At 36.9% G+C, this 19,247-nt stretch overlaps 1 protein-coding gene across 4 annotated transcripts in view; it reads left to right on the forward strand.

Annotated features, from left to right (window-relative positions):
* MCF2L (MCF.2 cell line derived transforming sequence like) overlaps positions 1-19,247 on the forward strand; it is a 224,426-nt gene extending 205,179 nt beyond the window's left edge. Inside the window, exons 24-35 of one of the 4 annotated variants that reach the window (XM_075200030.1) lie at positions 726-818; positions 1,305-1,383; positions 2,424-2,490; positions 2,612-2,727; positions 2,939-3,031; positions 6,219-6,293; positions 8,393-8,473; positions 9,731-9,855; positions 12,329-12,441; positions 14,226-14,329; positions 14,424-17,022; positions 17,214-19,247. In XM_075200030.1, coding sequence (XP_075056131.1) covers positions 726-818; positions 1,305-1,383; positions 2,424-2,490; positions 2,612-2,727; positions 2,939-3,031; positions 6,219-6,293; positions 8,393-8,473; positions 9,731-9,855; positions 12,329-12,441; positions 14,226-14,329; positions 14,424-14,518 — 1,041 coding nt within the window. In that variant the 3' untranslated portion in view covers positions 14,519-17,022; positions 17,214-19,247. The remainder of the gene's footprint in view (positions 1-725; positions 819-1,304; positions 1,384-2,423; positions 2,491-2,611; positions 2,728-2,938; positions 3,032-6,218; positions 6,294-8,392; positions 8,474-9,730; positions 9,856-12,328; positions 12,442-14,225; positions 14,330-14,423; positions 17,023-17,213) is intronic. The other 3 variants (XM_075200031.1, XM_075200032.1, XM_075200033.1) reach the window with 3 other exon arrangements.

A 19,247-nucleotide genomic window follows, 5' to 3' on the forward strand; every position in this document is an offset into this window, starting at 1 on the left:
TTCACTAGGAACTTCCCTAGGGGACCGCGACCTGCAAGTGGAAGCCGCGAAGCCTATATTCCCTTGCGGGAATCACTGGTGAAAACCTTTCGCTTGTTAGACTCCGCGCCCCTAGCTGAAGTCACGCCAATCCCGGCTGAACTACCAGGATCCAGTTAAACCTCCTTGGTACCGTGACACTGTGCTTTTTACTGAATACCATTTTTGTATTGCTTGAATGCATTCAGGGTAGATGCACTATTTTAATTTGTAACTATATGTAATTGTAGTAGCTATTCAGTTATTTCTATCAAAATGTCAAATAGTCTAAGTAATATGCATGCTTAAAATAAAAATCAGAGACTAACATCTTTGGAAAAATTTTGAATATTTTGCTTTTGAAAAGATGTTGAGAGGTTAGTAAAAGTACAATAAAAAAATGTGATTAAAAAAAATAAACAAAATGAGATATAATATGGTTGGCAATATATTTTATTGGCATGAGAAATCCCACAGTTAATTATTTAACTATTAACATGTAGCCCCAGTATCCTACACAGATCTTTACAGTTCTATCTGTTGATCACAACAGAGAAGTGCATGGCTGGAATGCTGTAAGATATTTATGCCTGATGGCAATAACCCACACACACACACACACACACACACACACACTGAAACCTGTTAGGATATGTATGTCATCCGTGCTGCAATTTAATTTGATCCCACTTGTTTTGTTTTTTTAGATGACAGCTGTTGGAATAACGGAGTATATAAAAGGGGACATTAAGAAATTTGAAATCTGGTACAATGCAAGAGAAGAAGTTTATATTGTGCAGGTAATGTTATTATATGACGCTAACACGCCGTTAAGAACATATATGTGGCGATGCACACCCTTTTATTAAATGATGTGGACATCACAAGTCACATAGAACTTATGTAAAAGAAGGAAAAAAAAGACTATATACAGTACTTTCTGTTTGTTTTAGTGACACTTTTAAATAAATTAAAAATAGCTGTGTATGTAGTATGGTTTGCATATCTAATTCAGGAAAAAGAACTCCCACAAAAATAGCAAAACAATTTTGTAAGTACTACTGTTTGGTCATAAAGTGTTCACCTTTCAGCATTCACAAGCAAGTGAAATGAATTTAGAACGGTAGTTGGTAAAACACTAGTAGAGAAGAAGGAGGTGTTGTTGTGTTAATGTGTAACGCTATGATACTGTAATAAAGAAATAACTCCATATAATTGTGAATTCGGTTGCTTTTTGCGGAAAAAAATGACATTACACTAACTAGCTAATTGTGTATTTTTAATAGGCTCCAACAGTTGATATAAAGGCCACATGGGTAGATGCAATCAGGAAGGTGTTAACTAGCCAGTTACAGGCATGTAGAGGTAAATGTTATTCTTTTTATTCTGTATGTAGTTTTCAGCTTCATACATTTTACATTGATTGTATTCATGTAAAGATCTTTTGCATTTTGTCTTCTCTCTATGTGCAACCAGCTAGTTATCATTTTGTGTCACAGTTGTCTTATGCTTCAGTGCATGCTTTGGCACATTAAGCCGTAATGGGATTACTGACTATGTGCCACTAATTGGACAGGACTCTTTGCGGAACATTTTTTTTTTTTCCCTTACACTAATTTTTGACTTTGCCGATTACTCCCAGCCCTTACCCCAGTCTAGTTCCCGATCTTCCCTGTGCAGGAATTAGAAATGTATGTTCATAATTTCTGGGGGTAACTAAGAACCAGTTGGCATCTCAAGCTGGAAGGGAAAGGGGAAGGTTACAATAGGCCAAGAACATGCTACACTGGTCAATTGTGTTTTTTGTCAGGCTGTGAGCCCAGACTAGATAATAGGTGTGCAACTACAGAACATATTTGGGTAGATCCCAGACGGAATCAATTTGTGCTTTGGATGTGACTAATCTCTTTGGATCTGGATACATAGGCTTTGGGTCTACTGCTTCATTTTCTAACATGCGCTCTGAGTTAATTGTCAAATGGTTCATGTAGGGTTGCTCTTTACAAAACTGGCTCTTAAGATTATTTAGAATCTGTGAAATGCAATTCGATTAATTAAAAAGTGCCATACATTTTTTTTTACTACACTTTTACCCTTGCATGTGCCTATGGGTTATCTTGCTTGAACCAGACAGCATTAATACTGATAGAAGATGCTCTACAATAGTGCTTTATTTTCATAGATGGAATCACTACACACTGGTGTACAGTCATCCCACAAACTACAGGGATTTTCGGGCAACAAAAGTGTGCTTAACAGGCACACAAAAACTTGTTAAAATCATCAGATTCACATATGGTCCTGTTTTAAAATATTATATTTTTCTTTCAAATCTAATAGCATGCTGATTAATATAGTTAGTTTTGCTGATTATAAATTATGTTCTCTTTGCTATATGTTTGCAGTAGCCAGCCAACACAAATCTGTGGAACAGGCAAACAGTTCTCCTTTGCCTACTCCATCTAGTACCAGGTAAGCACATGAATGATAATGTGTAAATGACTAACAACTAATGACAATTAAAATGTGTGTGTTATTCATTCAGTTAATAGAAACAGTGACACAAACATGCCATTTTAATTTTTGTTTTTAGTCCTCTGAGAAGTAAATCTGGAAAAATAAAAAAACTGGAGGAAAAGAAAACGGAGCCCTTAATAAGCCCGGACTCCTCTTCAGTATCATTACCAAAGTATCTTGAAAAAGGTAAAGGTGAGTTGTGTCTTATGATTTGTGCTGCGTGGGTCTTGTAGTACTGGACAGGTAGAGATGAGGGTGTAGAGGTAAGGCTTATTTAGAGCTCTAATGTCCTGCTTTATATAAATATGAACCTGCTCTCTCTCTTTCTCCCTTCCTGCTGCATGTATGTGTGTGCATTCTACACGAGACTATTTCTCTTGTCTACTGTGTCTCTCATTTCTAGATGGCACAGTTATTAGCCCTACCTCAGAATCTTCTGCAGTTTCAAAAAAGCGCTTCACTTTGCAAGGCTTTCCTAACCTCAAAACACAGAAAGGTAATCTACAGCCAGCTAGATGATATGCACGAACCGTATACTGTTCCGCTCTCCATCATGATTATTTACACCTCAATCATTAATATAGTGCCTTATACACAGTGAGAGTGTGATTTCACTCTGTGCAGTGTTTGTCATATGTCAAGTAAATTTTGCCCAGCCTTAATGTCAGCAGTCAGTTAGAATCCTGTTCCCATGTATTTGCAAAAAGTTTTAAGTCAAACATAGAGGCGTAGTAATTTGGCTGGCAAGTATAGAGATGGAGCACTGTTAATTGGGAAGAACAGCACCATTTGGCACAGGGTGGTGTGAATAATATTGGCTGGATGTTGCCGTATCAGTTCCATTTATTTCCGTACATCGGGGCTCATGTAGAGTTGGACGCATTTGCAGCAAAAGACGCATGCAGAAAAAGCACAATTGCCTGCATATGTTCAGTTGGCGATATCTCAGTATGCATCTAGCTGTAAAACAGTAGTATTTGCACCAGACACAGATTTAATTAAATGCAAATTGAATTATATTTAATCTAAAATTACATTAAATAAACAATTAAATAACATCTGTGGTTTTCCCTACAGAAATTATATAATTTACATAAATTACTCCAATATATTACTTACTTGACATATAAATAAGTAAAATATTGTAATATAATACAGCTGCAATGCTTATTTTTAAAGTGCTTTCAGCTGAAGGAGTCAATACACAATCAACCAATCAGAATTGGCTAGATATTTTTGCTAATCCTGGTCCTCATCACTGCAGCAGCCTTTCAGCACCCGCAAGAGATACTGCTCCTGACAGGCGTATCTGCATCCAGATCTGCTTGAGTTACAAGTACATGGACACAGCATTGCTGTACTCGGCCTATGCTTGCCTGCCCCTTCCCCCTTCCATTCCACCTCTCCAGGCATAAGGAGTCTGTATGTGTAAATGGATATGGATGTACGTATATGTTTTTTTTGGTAAGTATGTGCAATATGGAAATGCGTATCTTACGCAAAAAACAGACGTACGCCCATCTCTACATGAGCCTATATGTATGCATGATTGTAGAAGGAATGAGTGGACAACGGCTGAAACACGCTGTTCTTATTTATTAACAAATGCTTGAGTAAGGTTTGTGCTATTTAACAGGTTATTAACTTAACATTACTATTTTTTTAATAGGGTAAATAGTCCATTTTTACATCCACACAGAGGGGTACTGTGGAACCATGGTGCTTGGAGGAAGCACATGCTATGGTCTTGACTGGGGAGGAGAATCCCAATTCCCTCCTCCAGTTCACAGATCCCTGGATGTGGAGACACTGGCCAGCAGCCATTGGCTCCCAGAGAACCTGATCCACTTGCTCCTCCCATTCTCTGCCCACTCCCCACCCACTATTCGCCCCTTCCTCCACAGTCCCTGTATAATAAGAGTCAGTCTGTTGTGCAGGCACATATTACTGAATTACTTACATAGATATTTAGTGTAGATTATAGCTGGTAATTTCAATACTTTCATGTGACTGCATCTGTGTTCTGCATTTGATATGTCTGGCACACCTGTGTATTCTATTATACAGCTCACTGTGTGCAGGATATGTTGTACACAGCGTAGTTTAGTGAACATACTCAGCCTCAATATGGTGGGTGCACCTTCAGTTGAGGGAAGAATTTCTTAACAGTTTGACTAATTAAATAATTCCTGCCATAGAATCAGACTTTCGGCCTAACTCATTCTTTGTTGATTTATTAATTCATCCACTAATTTTAATAATGTCTATTCCTAATTTTCATTCACTTAACAAAAAATGTGTTCCAACTTGTTGCCTTTGGGTTTTTCTGGAATGATATGTAGCCGTTACTATTAGCAAGTGAAGGCAAAATATAAATGTCAGTGATTATTAGTAAATAATACATTATATTCCTAAACACTTCTGAGATTATTGCTGATTCCTGCACTGTTTGATCTGAATCATGCTTGTGCTATTTCTTTAATACTAGTAGGAGTCCATGTTCTCTCACCCTTCTGCCACCCCCCACTCTGCTGCTAGTACTTTCTTTCTATGCAACCTCAGTTCTGCTACATAATTGAGCTGGAGGGTTGAGGGCAGATTGTACCGTTTAAACAGCCCATGCAGCGAATGTAGACTGCACCTTCTGATAACCCAGGGTTTCCCAAACCCAGTCCTCAGGGCTCCCTAACAGTGCAGGTTTTCCATATCTCCTTGCTGGAGCACAGGTGTATTCATTACTGACTGACACATTGTAACAGATACACAGGTGGTAATTATGTCACATGTGATTCAGAAAACCTGCACTGTTAGAGAGCCCTGAGGATTGGGTTTGGGAAACCTGTGCAGCATTCTGTATATAGGCTTAAAGGAATGTAGTAATGCAAGGTTAATAAAATGAGAATGCTATAGGATAATTTTTGTCACAAAATATACTTCTATAGGGATGAGTTTTAAATTAGACAGAAGTTTTTTTTTGTTTTTTTTTATTTATAACACCTCAAATTCTGAGGGAACCACCTTTTCTGCACAGTTGCCAGTGAAATAGGTTTCATAAATGCTCCCCACTGTCTTAAATGTTTGTGGACAGTCTCCCTTTAGAAAATATGTCTCCCATCCAGATCACCAATTTAGTAGCTACCAGTTGGACAGCAGAAGATTTAAACTGAAATCCAAAGACCTTATCATATTATGTAAATGTGATAAGTCATAAGACCACTGGTAAATAAAAATAAAAAAAACATGTTGTTGTAACACTCCCTTAGTCAAACACAGTAGTGAAAGGAAGAGTCTGTTTCACTGTTACATTGAAAGAACATGGTTGTAGAGAAACAAAGCTGGTTACAAGCATCTGATAAACCTTGTACTTTGTGTTCCCGGCAGGATAGTGTACTATGTATCTAATGAGCACTCCCATAGAATTCCGTTATAGTTTACCAAACATTAAAGATTTTGAACGTGAGTGCACCGGTCCATTCACTTACAGAACATTGTTGATACATGATAAACCTGCTTTGAGAGTACAAGGCCTTTCAGGGTACAGAGACCGTTTTATTTGAAAGTTGAAACCTGGCAGTCATCCCATGATAAACTCAAAGGTATGAACTGTGCACATTTATCATCCTATCCTTTCCAGATCTTCAATACCTGTGTTTCTATGTTTTTCCCTGTTCATTCTTCTGCAGCTTCTCCTACCAGCCCTGACAAAAAAACTAAACGCCACGAAGTAAAGAGTGACCCAACTCCCTTTGGTTTAAGAGGTAGAGTGATTCAATGTTTCATTGTTCAGCTTACTATTACACAGGGCACTTGTGTGTGTGACATTCTGATAAGCAGCTAACAAATCTATTTTTCCATCAAATTATTACTGATATGCAGATATTTAGAAATATGGTTTTATATGTACTGTGTGTGTTTAACATTTTATTACCAATGGTGTTACAACTCAATGTACAAAAATTCCTGTTACAAACAGAGTTTTACAATAAATTTGAGGGGAACAATTCTCATTTAAAATATACTAGTGTTATGGAATCACAAAAAACAGTATTCATGTAAATTGTTGTCCAGAGCACATGCTTATTTCAGGAGAGGGGGTGATGTGGTAAATATTAACACTCTCCGGTTTTAATTGAACACGATTCGCTGAGATTCGGTGGCTCAGAGCTCTAGCCAACTGGCTGGATCACTTTGTCTCGGGGGAGCTGTTGGTAGGATTGTAAGGTTTGAGTGCACAAAGGCTGATAGCTGTCATCTTCCAACCACATTTGCCAAATTACCCGATAATGATCCATATATTTTTATATGATAACTTTTAGGTGTTGTTTTAGCTGTTTGATTGCCAAGTATTGCATTTTATATTGCAGTGTTTGTGGCCTATGTTATAGCTCATAGTTTTAAGTAAATAAGGGTCATGTAGAGAGCGGAGACATTCATAGACAGCAGAACAGTTTTTCCAAGATGACACGTTGAGACAGCACACAAAACATAAAAATACCATGGTGTTTAGCTGGCCTCATGTACTGCGATATTGGAAGAAAAATGTAAGATAATGCAGCATGTTTAGCTCCTAAACCAGCACAATACCCAATGAACTGTTGACTGTTGTCCAGGTTGACAAGCTACTTGTGAGCCAGAATGTTCAGGGTGGCTGCTTTAAACATTGGACCGTCTCTGTAATGGACCGTCTCTGTAAATTTGTGTGCAGTTAAACCAGCAATCCCACTTTTTTTTTGGTTGTTAAATAGTTAAGTACCTTTTATGATACTCCCTTTTCTTAGCTGTTCTTCCTACAAATCATTATCTCTTTATCAAAATCTCTCTGGAGGGGAAGGGAGTCCAGTACAGGAGCTAGCTATACACACACCTGCACAATCTCTCAGCTCTTAGCATGTCATGTGACTATATAGGCAACAGAAGGAGAGGATAATTTCACACTGAACAGTACAGACATAGCTCAGAGGCGTGCTCCAAAGCTTCTCTGCTCACTAATGTGCCATGTGACACTGGTTAAATAATAGCAGCCTGAAGACCTAAATCAAGGAAAAATGATAATTATTACCAACATTTTTTATATAGCCTGCCACAGTGATTTATGTTTAAAAACACAACTCATTTTCTTATAAGATTGCTGCTTTAATATTTAAAATATCAGGTCAAGTAGTCTGAGTGAACAAGGTTTTGGTTCTGTCTTTTTTTAGAAGTCACTATGGGTAAAGATCTGGTAATGTGCTCCTGGAACAAGCTTAGGGCCTGAGTCATTAAGGAGAGCAAAGCAAAAAAAAAAAAAAAAAGCATAACCATGTTACAATACAAGGGGTGCAAATTAGTTTATTAGTTTGCACATAAGGAAAATACTGGCTGCTTTTTTATGTAGCACACAAATACTTGATAGCTTTATTTTTACACTGAAATATAAAGTTGATCCCCTCCATTACAACATGGTTTTGCTAATTTACTCCTTTTTTTATGCTTTGCTCTCCTTACTGACTCGGGCTGTTAGTGTTTATTTCGTGTTAATAAGTAAACATGCAAATTATTCCAGATTTATATAGTTTCTAGAAATATTATGTTTAGCCATCCAAAAACCTGCTACCTGTTGAGTTGATGTAAGCTCTTGAGGCAATGGTATCAATTCTAAGGTTCTTTTCATGTTGCACATGTTCCATCCATTATCTATTGTTTGTAATTTTGTTAGGTGCCAAGTACATGTGTGGTGCCATATAAAATAACATTTACATACATGCTGATACACAAACAGAAAGGTTTGCTCATTTGCGGGTGTTTGAATTATGATAACCTACCATACACATTATACAGTGTTGTAGGATTGGAGGACTTATCACAAGCTCTTTCACAGATACAGCTTCAGTTCTTACACTGACGAAGTCCAAATGGCTTAGTACATCTCACCTGACCTCAGCAGATGTTCGCCGACGAGGTATTAGGAAAACAAGATTGGCGTGATATTTGCAGTGCTTATGAATATTTTCTCTTCTGGCATGTACCTGAAATACTTTGCAGTGCACACAAAAAGATTTGTGAAACACCACTGGAGCTGTGTTGATGACTGAACGTTGGGCACATGTTATAAAAGTGCATGTCTTGCACACATCATTCATACAGTACATACCTATACAGTGCACTAATTTCTCCAGGAGAGTTCCAACACTGTTCTAACAATTGTGTGAATGTCTTGCAGTCCTGGGGGTAAATGTATCAAGCTGAGAGTTTCCCAGCGTGTTTGAAAAGTGGAGATGTTGCTTATAGCAACCAATCAGATTCTAGGGGGCACATTCAAGCCGAAAATCCCGCGCTCCAAAAATATTACCGTTATTACAGTAATCCAAAGAGAAATGCGGTAATTTACTCGCTGAAATTCAGTGAGATATTACCGTATTAACGGTAATATTTTTGGAGCGCGGTATTTTCGGCGATCACGCCGTCAATTGAATATGCCCCTAGCTGTCATTTTGTAGAATGTACTAAATAAATGATAGCTAGAATCAAACCCGCCGAAAAATTCTCAGCTTGATACATTTACCCCCTGGAGAGAGAACCTGTGTGTGTGTGTATATATATATATGTATATGTGTGTATATATATATGTATATGTGTGTATATATATATATATATATATATATATATGTGTGTGTGTGTGTATACATATATATATATATATATATATATATATATATATATATATATATATATATATATATATATATATATATATATATATATATATATATATTCGTATTGCTTGCATTTCGTTTTCAGACTGTACTTTACTGCCGTGTGGATTTGTGCATAAGGCAGACAGTACCTGTGATATTTAAAAAGCCGCAAGGCCTGCTTTGAGAATTGTACAACTTTTGAGTGATGTGTGCTTTCAACTTACTTTGCTGCTTGAGGTTGAAATGTGTCATCTCTGAGCGAGAAGTGTGTATCTTACAGTGTAGTGAGTACTGGAAAAACATCTTATAATTTTTGTTATAACTACTTAATAATGTGTCATAATATGACAGGAAAGCAGTTATATTGCTGTGTATATCATAAAAATAGAAAAGGTAACATATTTTGATAATGCTGTAATAAAAGGGCATTTCAGTGAAATAAAGGTATATTATCAATTTGCTTCTAATAGTTTGAGTCTATATCTGATTACAATTTGATCTTTCACGTGTATAATTATTAGGTTGGAGCAGAACATCCCAGTCACTAGATGCCTCAGAAGAAAACAATGATGGATGGTCTAGCGGTGAAGACCCAATGAATTCTTCAGATGCAGACGAAGAAGGAGATACATTTGATAGGAAACTGGTAAACACCATAGGGACACCATCACTGTATTAATTTTAATATCTGAATTAATGATTGGCTATTAGACAATGTAAAAATGGTTACCGGCAGTGATGTAACTATACTTCTGATCATTGTACCTTAAGGGTGCACAATAGCAATAAACAGCAAATGCTAATATTTATTATATCATTAGTTGTGGGATTTACAAAATAATGGTAATATATACAATTCCAAACCGTATAGCATGGATAAAAAACAGAACTGTAAATGTATACAATGATAAATTTTGTAAAAAGTAATAACTTAGTGGTTATTAACAGTATATCGGGCACCAATTACACTATTGACCAGAAGGAAGAACCAGAAGTGATGATTCATTCTAATTGCATTCCGTTGGGTCCTCAAACACTTCAGGTGCATTTTGCACAATATGTGGTTTCTCAGTGCCTCATTGGTGCTTTCACAGGAGCCATTGAAAAAAAACACCTATTGTGTGGAACTTCCAATCAGTGCGTCTTCAGTGCCGTTCCAAGTGCATATTCCCAACCAAAAATTTGTTTATTTGCAAACGCTTTGTAACAGGATTTATTTTGGAGGGTTTAATAAAACCAGTTACCGTTGAGTGGTTAGGCCTCCCTATATTTCAGATTTACTTTCAAGCCATACATCTCCTATATCCTAGCATTGTAAAAGAGGATTCAAAAAGTGGATGGACATTGAAGTTGCTTTCCTACAAGATGATGGCTTAAACTTTCTCCCATGGTTACCAAAGTTCCACAGGACAGCCTGCGGAATACTCTTCCGCCTTATCACAGTTTGGAGACACTGCTATTTCCAGCAGGATATTGCTTTTGGTAAGGGAATTAAAATTCTAGTGGAGTTTGCCGTGATCTCCTTTATGGCGATGCACAGAAAACAATTCTGTGCGCCGCAACATTTTTCTTACAAATTCAAAGGTTTATACAATCCCAGTTAGTTAGGCTTTGTGGCCAATGCAATTTGTCCCCTTCCTGCAAATGTAATAAATACATAGGGTGCTCAATCTCTACACTTTATCCTACAGTATTACTTGCAGACTCTGTCATGGATCACATGAGAGGCATTGGGGAGAGATCTGGGTATATCCTTGGACAATGTTGGATAGTTCAACATCAGACAGAGAACTGAAAAAGTATCCATTAATATACATATCCTGGGGGCTGATTCATTAAGGATCTTAAATGAAGATGTAACTTATTTCAGTCTCCTGGACAAAACCATGCTACAATGCAAGGGGTGTAAACTAGTTTTCTGTTTTGCACATAAGTTAAATACTGACTGTTTTTTCATGTAGTACACAAATACTTGATAGCTTATTTGTAAACTGAAATTTAAAGTTGATATTTGTGTGCTACATGAAAAAACAGTCAGCATTTAACTTATGCGCAAAACAGAAAACTAGTTTGCACCCCTTGCATTGTAACATGGTTTTGTCCAGGAGACTGAAATAAGATACCTATTCAATTAAGATCCTTAATGAATCAGGCCACAGGAGAATACATATAACAGATAGTATTTATGGTTAAAAACAAAATCCATCATATTTTCCCTCAATCTTCAATTTTATGCTGCAGAAACTGTGCTGAGGTAGAAACGTTTCTTCACATCTGTTGGGTGCCCACAAATTTGTTCAATTTGTTTAAACCAAAATGTGGAAATTACCCAAACTTCATCAAAATCCCATAATGATACCTCCCCTGCTTCCCCTCTCCACTACCATTCCGAAAATGTACTTTTATTATGTCGTTTTTTTGTTATGTTTTTTTTTTAAACCATTTAAACTGTATCACTTTAAGATTTTGTTATTTACTGTATATTTGCAAATAATTCCACACGGTTGTAACATTTGATTTCATTATTATTTTATTTACACTTTTCATACTGCTTTTTTAAAATAAAAATAAAAAAGGAGTGCATGCATACATACAGGAAAGGCCATCTATGGAATATTTAATTTATATTTTTATATATGCAAAACTGAGAGAGAAAATTACTTTTATATTTCGGCTAGGTACAGAGTGTCCTACTTCAGGTGCAGTCATCTGCAGAAGGACTGTCACTACAGAGATAATTAATCACTTAATCTCTATAGCTTAATCTCTTAACCTCTGTCCTCTCTAAGAGCAGGATGCACTTTAACTGCAGCACTCCCTCATTGTCCTCCTAACTCATTTCTTCCACACTCAGATGTAATCCCATTCACCACTTGCCTGATTTCAACCATGGTTGCGGTCACTATAGCGGAATCCGGCATGGCGGAGGAAATACCCTATCATCTCAGCCAGATCCCCCCTGCTCACTGTACTTGATGTAAAACGTTCTCCTTTTACTCAATGCTCATAAGTCCTTTTTTCTTTTTTGTTGTTGTCCTTTAGACTCCTTCCATTTGCTTTTTACTATATGTGTATTTATGAAGAACTTGTGACCTAAAACATGTTTTGTGCTATATCAGGGTCCTGGTAAATATACTGTTGTTGCTGATTGTGAGAAGAGTGGACCAGAGGATCTTGTGGTGAAAAGTGGAGACATAGTACAGCTGATACGTGAAGAAGACGATAAAATGTGGTAAGATTTTCTAACTGGTTTGTTTTTATTCAGATTGAATATAATTCATTCCAAAAGGTACAAACTATCTTGGTATATTTTTCCTGCCCGTAGTCTGCTGGTGAAGCTCTTGTCCTGGATATGTCAGTATCTTCTTGTATAAAGGAAAAGCTTTGTTAAAAACAAAAAATAAAGTAATCGTTCAATTACTCAGTTGACTCGAATATAACTACGTACATGAAATATTAAACCATCTCAAGTTAATAATGTTAAAGAAATATAATTCAATTGCTTGACAAAATCTGCCTTATTTTTATGCATCCTTCTATTTCATTTAGTTCATCTTTTTTACAAAGTCAGTATAGGGAAAGAGTAGATGGCATAGTAAAAAGCATCTCCAAGAGAGTCCGATCTAGTCATGCTATATAGCTGTATATAGTTCCAAACAATTACAATTCAGTCTGTTCAATGGTCACATGCTCTTTCTACTTGAGTCTTGTGAAACAGATAACCACCTTGAACTATCACTGTCAAACTTTAAAGGAGATTATGAAAGGACTTAGGTAAGTTTGTCTGATGGAACATATCTCAATCTGTGTCCTGCAGGTCCCACAATGCCTCTGACAGTCCAAGAAGGTCCTCTTCCATGTGTGAGATGGACTTTATTTTAAACTGTTAACAATGTTGTCAAGAATTATTTCCAGTGAGCTTCTCATTGGGATGAATGTGAAGGTCAGGGGAGGTCTGGACAGGGGGGCGTCTGCTGCCCCCACTCCCCCGGGGCAGTTGCGTAGTGGGCTACCTTGGGCTGGGAAACTGGGCCACCTGCATTTTGTTTCCTTTAAAATGTTCCTAGTAGGCTGCTGAGTCCAGTCTTGGCCCCCGGGCTAAAATCTGCCAGTCCTCTCCTGGTGAAGGGCCTGAGGGAAGGACTTTTACAATATCAGTAGTTTCACCCCCTTGCAGACGAGGGTATATTCTGCTCACACTGGAGGGCATGAGAATTGGGAGTGCATGTAAATGACGTTTTCTTATTTCATATCTTGCCCACTTCCACCAAAAAAAACAAGTTTTGGGTGGTATTATCCATTAGTTATAACCATTATATATCTGTGTGTGGTTCCCACAGATAGAGCATGTGAAAGATGAAGGTATATATTGCCTACCCTTAAGCAAAATAATATTGTAGGTCTTGAATACTTAATTCAGTTTTTGGTAACCTTAGGCTCCCCACCTGTTGCTGACCAAACAGATGTAGAAATCCACATATTGGGCAAGAGCCATTAAGAAGAGCAAAGCACAAAAAAAGGAGTAACTTTGCACATTGGCAAAGCCATGTTGCATTGGAGGGGAGGTAAATTTAAAATGTGGGGACAGATTTATAGTTGGGTAGGGCATGTGTGGATGGTGGACTATGATTTGGCAAGTTTTGTGGTGTAGCTCAAGTCATCTTGGGACATTCCCACACTGTGTATTCTTGCAGGATGGCTCCCCTGACCTCTCTATGGCGCCTGTTACTGATATTCCAGCAATGCTGGAGAATGTGAAAGCCATTGGTACTATTACCAACTCATAACAGATATTCAAAAAACAAGGAGTTTGCACTAAACGTCACTCCTGATTGAATTGTCCTTAGCTTCTTTCAATCAGAAGCTTCAATCACTATATACGCACAGAGTGGGAGTTAGAATTTCCTGTCTGTCTTCACTGTTCAACAGCAGGCAACGTTTTTAGTCTGACTCATATATAACAAAAAACGAATAGGTGTAAGTATTCCCGTTTATCCATTACTAAATTTGCTGCAGGTATGTGAAGAATCTGAGCACCAACAGAGAAGGATTAGTGTCTGCTAGCAACCTGATGACGCTCACTGGGGCTTCCAAATCAGTGCATTCACTAAGCAGCTCTGGTAGGCTCTTCTGTAGTCTTGTTTGTTTGCTGTGGATTCTGTTTAATGAACATGTGGTGATAACATCTCTTTGTTTTTAATTGTCACTGTGCAGAATCAGGGACTGCTTCCAGCACTTTAAGCACCTCATCGAGCTGCAGTGAAAGCTGTAATGCAAGCAGCACCAGCTTTTCTGATGTAAAGGGCTGACCTTCAGCTCAATGTGCACAGAACAGGTGTGTCCTGGATGGGTGAGCCCAGACTTCAGGTCAAGGGACAAGAACAGAATGAAAAAAGACAAGGAGAAGACAATGTACTGGGTAAAAAGAGGTTTTCCTATTCAAAAAAAATCAGGCACCAAGTGCCTTTTATACCAGTCTCCTTGCCCTGATTAATTGCATGCTCACAAACGAAGCCAATGAAGAAAGGAGCCAAGGAGGAACATGTTCAATGATGTCCTGTGCCAGAAAGACCCATCTTCAAACTCTGCACTTACTGTATTTGAAGTTCGGTTTACAGCTCTAAAACCAGTGTTTACACGGTCAACATTTCACCCCCTACTGTGGATCATTTTATCACTGCTGTAGGACATAAAGTATCTCAATCTGACCTACTGTAGCAATGGTGCGGCCATTTTGTTCCACGTGATTTTTGTAAGCTGTGTGCTTTGTATAACTTTCCTTACTTCTCTACAGGCAGGTGCAAAAATGAATCCATAAAGACTACTTTTCCTTTTACACCTTTTTTTATTGTATTCGTAGACCAACTTGTAGAATTTGTCTGTTATCTATTTGTAAAAGTAATCCGTTGTCAACTTTTACATGGCATGTGAATTTGATACAAGATTATTTTTCCAGCTGCCAATCCAAGCATTTGTAAGTGCAAATCACTGCGTCTGGAGTGACCATTATTATCTTGCACTGGCAAAAGTTCAGATGGGTAAAGCAATATACAAAATGAGAGCAGTTGTTGTCTGCAAGCCCTGCTCTGATGTCTCTATTGTCTGTAGGAACGAAGCTGGTTAAAGTTAACAGAGGAACGAGAAATACTTCATATATAGCACTTTTATATTTGTATATAGAGGGGTGAATATATTCCCAATTTATTTTTTTTATTTGGAAGTACTGTGCCCACATTAGATAATTGTCTTACACTTACAGGTTCGCTGAGCAGGTCAAGTGTTTTGCATAATCAAAAAAGTCAGGTAATTTCCCTCAGCTGGGCTTGTTTACAAATGTAAATCTGCACTATTACTGCACAATTGTGATTTTATTTTCTTCATTACAATGTAAACTGCCTGCCTATTGTGATGTTGAATGCACCGTTTTTTACTGCCTCATTTTTTATAGTACACTGTCTATAGGAGCAGAAAGAGCAACGTGTGTATCGGCATAGAAGTCACGTTTATTACATATAATAGTGTATTTATCACTAAGTAAGCAAGTCCATCTGAAGCTGCTCATGTACAGTCTATACTTAGCACCTTAATTTGTAAGGTATATGATAACAATTTTGGTCATAGGAATTTCAATAGCATTGTTATATGTGTATTTATTCTGTATTAAGTATGCCCCACTTCTCAGTTTTTCCAGGAAACTCCTAATATTTGCCAATTTAAACATTTTATCTGGTATGATTATTTCAGTAAAATGTGTTTGCAAGAATGGGGATTATGTGCCACTACTTCTACATTTGATAATCTGACCGAAGCAAAAGGCGGCTTTTCCAGGCAGGTTATACATTGGGGTGCCCTCTTTTCTTTCTAAATAAAATTAGACCCTAATATGTCAAGTGGAATCCAATTGGGTATTAAAGTACAACAGAGATATATATCATTAGTACTGAATTATTCTATCTGCCCAGGAAGGACTAGTTTGGTTCTCTACTGATCTGATCAGTCATTCCATGTTGTGGTATAAAGACCATTCTTATACGGCCTCAGTTCAGGTCTCTAGGAGCTACCTCAGATTTGGGTATTTTGTGTAGCATAATAAATAATGAATTTTGTCTTTATATAGACCCATTTTAAAGGAATGATTATTCTCAAGTTTATACTGATACATACTAAACATTAAATTCCATATTTATAGCACATTATTCTATCTCACATTTGGTGCCCTTTCTTTCAGAGAATGCTCCATGAAATGAATAAAACAATTATGCACACACATCTAAAATGTAACTCCTTAACCAAGCCTACAGATCAGTAGGCATGCTCGTCAGTTAGAGTGACTAATCAGTGAGCTCCGTTATGGGATATTGTTAGTAAACAGGAAATAATTGATGTAGTCTCTCCGGAAACAGAGTTTATACTTGGATGTCAGACACTAAGTTATATATGTATAGTAGAATTCATATCTTACTATCCTCTATTTGTAAATGTAAATACACCAAATATTAAAAAGTGGTGACACAACACACCATGGTATAAAATGTAGGCTTGACTGAGTTTTACATTGAAAACAAATCACAAAATAAATGAAGTTTTGATCATTCTAAATAGAAATATAATATGCATATATTTTTCCCAGTTATTTGAAGTATTGCCATTTGTGAGGGTGTGAAAATCTCATCACTAGTGTCCAATGATTTTCCTGGATTGTTGTTATAGTCTCTGAAATGGGCACCGTAACAGAGCTCAAACCTTATAAATTTACATAAAACCTACTCAATAAATGAAATATGCAGAGCAATTACCAATAGTGTGCTCATAGGTCAGGGGTGGGCAAACCAGTCCTCAAGGGCCATCAACAGTTCATGTTTTTAGGATTTCTTTAATCATGCACAGCTGAGTTAATCTATTTGGCTGGGTCAGTAATTATCCCAGCTGTTTCTACAGACAGAAATCCTAAAAACATGAACTGTTGTTGGCCCTTGAGGACTGGTTTGCACACCCCTGTCATAGGTGGATTAGTTCGTACCATACTGTTACTATATACTGATGACCTTTTTTTTTAAATATCTATGATAGAAAGAACTGTGCATCTGCAGTAATTATTAAAAAAAAATCCATATAATCATAGACATAAGAAAAGCTGCTGAATGGATAAAGGATAAAAAAATAGAATGATAAATACCTATATATTATGCAATGGAAAGCTTTAGTAAATTGAGCGCTACAGCCCACTTATCAATAAAAGTTATATACTGTAGCTCTAATCACTTTGAAATACACTGTAGACAGAATACGTGTAGCAAGAAGAATTGCAGTTTGACACATAACTGTAGTGAAGTCAGCTTGTTCAGTATCATGCAATTTTTACATGTGGTTCAGTAAATAACCACTCAACAAATTATACAAATTAGTACACAATGTGCCAAACAGTCTTCCTCAGTTCAAATAGCCTTCTGTCTACAATCTGTACCAATAGAGTAGATAGTACCATATTCCGCATTCAAAGGATCGGAGTGTAGCAGGGCACCTATAGTGCTGGTATAGGACAACAGAACAGCACTGTTAATGTTACATGAATGTTCAGGCAATGTTCTATATATGAAGAGCAGGTAGTTCAGATCAGAGTGTGAAAGTCTTGTATAGGACGGTATTCTCCACCACAATATCGCTGTGTTGTTAGCTGAGTGCTCAGCGGTATGTGTGATACTTGTAAAGTCACAGGCACTAGCTCCTCCTTTATAAGTGATCATATTTGCAGTTGTCCCGATCAAAACATGTAAATGATAATATGGACATGCATAGTGTAGTACCATCAGATAAAAGATGTATATAGAACTTCTATTGATACGTTGGTTGTAGCACTTTATTTACTAAAGTTTAGCTTAGATTATTTTAGGAAGCTGGATACTGCCTTTACCAGCAGCTCACACACTGTCATATCCTATTATGTTTCTCTCCACCGTATTCCACATTTGAGCAAGGATCACTCTCGTTACACTATATAATATGCAGTTTTGCTAGGTGAGGAATGCAACTGTCCATTTTGAGTTGCATCAATTAATAGATGCATCTTTCAGTTATTAACAGTTCTTGAACTTTTCCTGATGATGCTGATATTATCTTTTCTGCGTAACAATTCTTGATTGGCAGCAGTGATGGATGCTATCTTCAGAGTCTGCAGCCAAATCAGTCGGCAAAAGAGCACAGTCTAGTTGTAGTCCAAGCAAATTGATTGAAGAGATCTCCTAAACCATGCAACTACCTCAATGTGTACTTGCAAATGCTTTCATGGAATGGTTACATGACAAACTGGGTTGTCAAACCTGACTTATGTTGGGTAAAAAGATCAACACTATCTTCCATCAGCCTCACACCAAGGTTAAAAGCATTTTCTTTTATCGAATGTGGTCCTTATTATATTCCTGTATATGTGTGTGTGTGTATATATATATATATATATATATATATATATATATATATATATATATATATATATATTTGTGACACTTACTACAAATGTTTTTGTTTTGTTTTTTCTTTCAATTTTCTTGCTATTGTATTTTATGCCTAATATTGTTTGCACCACTTTTGTATGAAGTATATTTAAAGAAAAGGGATATCGGAGATGTGACAATCTGTTGCTGCTCCCATTAAATTCACTCTTATAAGAACAATGCTGCGGTAGACCTGTTTAGTGAGTGGTGATGAATAGGAATTTGTACAGATGGGGGCTTCTCTAGTACATTGTAAGTTATTTGTAAATAATTTGTAAAATATTTGACTGTTCTTAAATAATATTGTGTAGACATTTCTACTAAAATAAAACACTTAGTCATGGGCCTATGTTAATTTTTGCCTGTGATTTAAAAGTACTTGTCACTGCACTTTACAGACAACATCTCATCAGCTTATTTTTCTTCCGCTATTGTAAATTTCAATGCAGAGTGTGAAATATTGTATGTATGAAAGTTTATTGGATACATTTCAGCTACACCTGGTGTATTTACCTGTCTATGTCTTTATAAAAAGGAAAAAAATATTTAA

Source organism: Mixophyes fleayi, chromosome 2, assembly GCF_038048845.1.
Source record: "Mixophyes fleayi isolate aMixFle1 chromosome 2, aMixFle1.hap1, whole genome shotgun sequence".
NCBI classification, from domain to species: domain Eukaryota; kingdom Metazoa; phylum Chordata; class Amphibia; order Anura; family Limnodynastidae; genus Mixophyes; species Mixophyes fleayi.